This window comes from Cervus canadensis, chromosome 2 (genome assembly GCF_019320065.1).
Source record: "Cervus canadensis isolate Bull #8, Minnesota chromosome 2, ASM1932006v1, whole genome shotgun sequence".
NCBI lineage: Eukaryota > Metazoa > Chordata > Mammalia > Artiodactyla > Cervidae > Cervus > Cervus canadensis.
The window spans coordinates 96,203,988-96,208,587 of NC_057387.1; the positions used below are offsets into that span (position 1 = coordinate 96,203,988).

General features: G+C 55.6%; 1 protein-coding gene across 2 annotated transcripts in view; it reads right to left on the reverse strand.

The window, feature by feature from the left end:
* The window catches only part of RNF220 (ring finger protein 220), a 227,561-nt gene that overhangs the window by 15,378 nt on the left and 207,583 nt on the right, over positions 1–4,600 (reverse strand). The window contains exons 1-3 of one of the 2 annotated variants that reach the window (XM_043461547.1): positions 4,099–4,526; positions 3,924–3,966; positions 302–423 (exon numbers count right to left, since the gene is read on the reverse strand). In XM_043461547.1, the coding sequence (XP_043317482.1) occupies positions 302–423; positions 3,924–3,966; positions 4,099–4,152 (219 nt within the window). In that variant the 5' untranslated portion in view covers positions 4,153–4,526. Of the gene's footprint in view, positions 1–301; positions 424–3,923; positions 3,967–4,098; positions 4,527–4,600 lie in introns of those variants that run through there. The other variant, XM_043461548.1, reaches the window with a different exon arrangement.

Here is a 4,600-nt window from a genome sequence, read left to right on the forward strand (position 1 = left end):
CCAGGGCCTGCGAGGAAGGCACAGCCCAGGCCCCCCGCTGCAGTGTGCCCCACAGGCCCCCAGCTCTAGGGCTCCTTGGAAGTAAACCAATTGCGAGGTCAAAGACCTGGGCTTTTCCCCAGTAATTTTCCACTGGAGCCCCAGGGGAGGAGTGGGAGAGTGAAAGCAAAGGAAGAGGGCAAAGAACAGAGAAGAAGCAGCTGCTGAGACCGCGTGGAGACCCCAACAGCCCAGAGATTGGAGGCAGTCAGCGGCTAGTGTCAGGGGAAGGGGACGGGGTAGGTGGTGATGGCCCCTCTACCTTAGAAAGGCAATGCTCCACATGCCTACTCATCTCCTGCTCCGATCCTGCCAGGGGGCGGCTGCACAGGGGACATACCTGCCCTTCATCTTGCTTCCTCCGTTTCATTTTCCCAATCCGAGCTGCATGGAGAAACCGAAAACAAACCACACAACAGGCAGATGTCACTGGAGCTCCCAAGTCCCAGTGGGACTGACGTTTCCTGACCTCCTGCCAGCCACTAGCCCTCTGGCTCATGCCCAATCTCAACCTCGTTATGTGGCACCTTCAGCTCCTTTGGGGTCTGGGCCTTGCCACGAGCACCTGGGGAGAAGACTGGTGCTAGGCCAGCCGAGTGTCCACTCTTTGGCCACAGCTGGCTCAAGCTCAACCCACAGCTGCCTACCTGTGGTGCTCAATGAGTCCAGTAAGCAAAAATGCTCCCCTTGGCACTTACTAGGTATCTCCCCAGAAGGCCAAGATCACAGGCTTTTAGAGTCAAGACACACAACTTTAGAGATCACCTCTTGGCTAGAATCCAAAGTCTCTCCAGGGGCCTGATTTGGCCAGCTGTTCACTTATCAGTTAAAACCGCTTTATTCCTGGGCCAGCAGGCCTGAGGTACAGCCCTCAGTGTCCTATACAGAATCATCCCAGGGAGGATTTCTCTCAGGTCCACTGGCTCCATTTTACAGAAGAGGAGATTGAGGCCCAGTCATAAAGGTACAGAGGGTCTGAGTCAGAGAGTCCAGGATATCCTGAGAGGGTAGCCCTTACTGTGCCTATCCAAACCTGTTCCATCATTTCTAATCAGTGAAGAGGGGCTGGCAGGCCCCCGAGGCAGAGGGCTGCCTGCCATGCTGTCCCAGAGGGGGCTCAATTCCAAAGTGCACACTGCAAGCCCACAGCACTACTAATTAATGCTGAGAGATGCAATCATTTCTAATTAGCTCACTAATCCCTCTCTGCAGCCCTCCTGTCACTGAAGCAGGAAGGGGTCAAAACAAGGGACTCTGTTCCCTCTATCCCCTCCCTTGATGCAGAGCTAGCCACTTGGAGACCAGACTGATTAGGGTGGGGGTGGAGTCAGCCAAGGAAGGAAGGGTTCCCCACTGCAAGGCCAGAAAGAACCTTCTTGTGGATACTGACCCTAGTGGAAGGCTCATCAATGCAGGCTAGGGAGTGAGACACTGGTGAATGGTGATGCATGTGACAGCTGGTAAGTTACAATTTAGAGCTTCAACTGTGTAAGATTTAGCTACCTTACTCAAGGAAGCTCATTTTATTCTATATCTGGAAACCAGGTTGCATTAAGCATTTTGCCAGATAAAGATACTTAAAGTTCAATCATGCAGTTGCCCAGGTAGCCGCTGCTGCTGCTGTTAAAGTCGCTTCAGTCGTGTCCAACTCTGTGCGACCCCATAGATGGCAGCCCACCAGGCTCCCCTGTCCCTGGGATTCTGCAGGCAAGAACACTGGAGTGGGTTGCCATTTCCTTCTCCAATGCATGAAAGTGAAAAGTGAAAGTGAAGTCGCTCAATCATGTCTGACTCTTAGTGACCCCATGGACTGCAGCCTATCAGGCTCCTCTGTCCATGGGATTTTCCAGGCAAGAGTACTGGAGTGGGGTGCCATTGCCTTCTCTGGCCCAGGTATCTAAAAAGTGGCAAAGGCAGGATAGGAAACCATGCCTTACTCCATAGCTTTGAATGCTCTCTTGTCCCAAGAGTGCCCCAACTGATCAGTATCAACAAAGATGGATCCTGTGAGTGTGCTAGGGCAGCACTTGGAACCCCAGCTACTGCCTGTTGAGGGCCTGAAGCAGGGTGCTACTCCAGAACAGGGTAGCCCTAGAAAGACCCAAATCAACAGGAAAGCCACCATCCCACCAGGACTAAGCATGGAGTTTGAGAAACCGTGGCCTGCAGCCTGGCCCATCTCCTCAGTTTCCGGTGCTCTCACTATAGAAGATGTGACCATGTTCTGGTGCCCACTTGATTTTGTAGACAAAGATCTAGACTCTTTCACCTTGACTGTCCTAATCCTTGGAATCTCAGACTCAGGCCACCTTGACACTCTAGAGCCAGGGCTGGGGTGGAGAAGGGATGCTAGATACCAGAAAGGCATTGAGCAAGTGACCCTGAGAGTTCGAGAAGGCTGTATGGAGCCGTGCAGCAGTACAAAGGTGCCTCCCCTAACTTGCCTAGAGCCGGAGGGAATGCCTCTTTGGTAAGAAGGAGACTATGAGAGACACTGCTAATTGAATAAACAGGTGAATCTCACAGGACTGCCAAGTAAGGTAGGACCCTGGTTGCTCTCCTTGCCCAAGCCACCCATGCCGGAAAACTCCTTGTGGTCCCAGGAAAGCACTCTGATAGACTGGGCATCACGTGGAAATTCTCAGATAAGCAAGGCAGGTTTGGTTATTTTCTTGCCATCCATCTTCTAAGTCCTGAACTAAGCTTAGTAAAGCATGAGAGGGAAAAGTGTGCTCCCTACCTGGAAGCTTCCACTAATAGGAAAAGTCAAAGTATTGCCAAGGAGGCAGCATGGCATGGTCCAAGCAGCACAGGCTTTGGAGGTAGGTGTGTGTTTATCACTCAGTAGTGTCCAACTCTTTGCAACCAGGTTCCTCTGTCCATGGAATTCTCCAGGCAAGAATACTGGAGTGGGTTAACCGGTTCAAACCATGGCTTGGCTATACCCCAGCTGTGTGGTTTTCAACAAATCGCTTCACCTGTCCCAGCCTCAGTTTTCTCATCTACAAAACGAGTGTTATCACTCCCTCTCAGTTATGATAAAGATGCTTAACATGGTGCCGGCCCGTGATAAATGCTCTCCTTTTCCCAATCTGGGGCCCAGCCTGGCAGCAGAAACCAAGTGGCAGGAACTGGGGATCTTGAACATCGATGCCCTTACCAGCTGGTCCAGAGACCCCCAAGCCCCTTACATCCAACCCCCAGATATACCACACCCTAGTTAGCACAAAAAACTAGATCATCCAGTTTGTTCAGCAAACAGGAATGCTCCAGAGGTTTGAATCCAAAAGGTTGGGGGCGGGGGGGCGGCTGCCAGGTAGTGCATACACAGCGTGCTTTCAGACAAGGCCTCTAAGAGCTGTTGAGCCCACGCTGATCACCTTTGTGAAATGTGGGCTGACTGATAACTCAAAGAGCCCTGGGATGAGTTAGTTCCTGTTGCCGTGGGAACTCCAGATCTCACTGCATTGTCAAGTCTCAGCAGAGAGGCTGTATTCACACGACTGGGCACTGATTAAAAACTGGAAGAAAAACATTCTCAGCGCCCTGCCGGCTTGTACAGTGAGGTCCCAGCAGTTTGCAAATTCAAAGCGGAGCTCCCAAGTGGAATTGTGTGGCTTGTTCCTCATTCTCCGCCACTTATTGTGCCCCAGGGTCCTTCAAGGCCTAAAGAGGCTCACGCAAGAGCTGGCAACCGTCATCTCCATTAAACAGATGGGGAAACTGAGGGCGGCAGCCTCAGTAGGCACACACTGAGGCGCTGTGATTGCGAGGAAACCAACGGGCCCTAACGTAGAAGAGACCCAGGCAAGCCAGGAGCTGCAGGCAGTGAGGGAGGGAGGAGGCCGGGGGTGGGGCGAAGGGAGGGGCTGCGCAAGACTCACCATTCAGTCGGGTCTGCCGGTTGGCTCGCACTCGCAAGAAGGTCTGGGAGAAAATCCCGGGCAGATGCAAAAAAGAGAAGACAGCGTCAGCGCGGTCGGGAATCCCAGCCCCCGCCCCAGCCCCGGACCCCGGTCCAGGCGTGCCCCGCCCCAAACAGCCCGTAAACAAACCTACTTCCTCCCTCCCGCCGGCCCCCCTGCTCCGCCGGCCGCTCCGGGCCCTCGGCATAGCCGCCGGGGGCTGCTCTAGCGGGCCCCGGAGGCCGCCGCGCGGTGCCGCCCCAGCCCCGGCCTCCGGCGCTCCGGGCCCCGCGGCCGCCCGGCCGGCGAGGGCGGCGATGCGGGCGGATTCCCCCCGGCTGCCCGGCGGCGGCGGCACCTCAGCTCCCAGCGGCGGCGGCGGCCATGTTGGCCTTGATCACGTGACCCGCCGCCGTCGCGCGCCGGGGGTGAAAGTTCAAGAAGTGGGGGCCGGAGGGGTGGGTCTGCCGGACCAGGACCAGGAAACAGCTGCTAGCACTCGGGCAGCAACAGGCTGAGGCCGCCCAGGGGTTCCTCCCACCGCCCGCAAAAACCAACCCGCCCCGGTTTTAGCGGCTGCGAGGTCCTCCCACCCAATTCCACGCCCCTTCCTAGCGCCGGGCTTCTTCCGTCCCGGAGCCCCGCCCGGCTCCCGC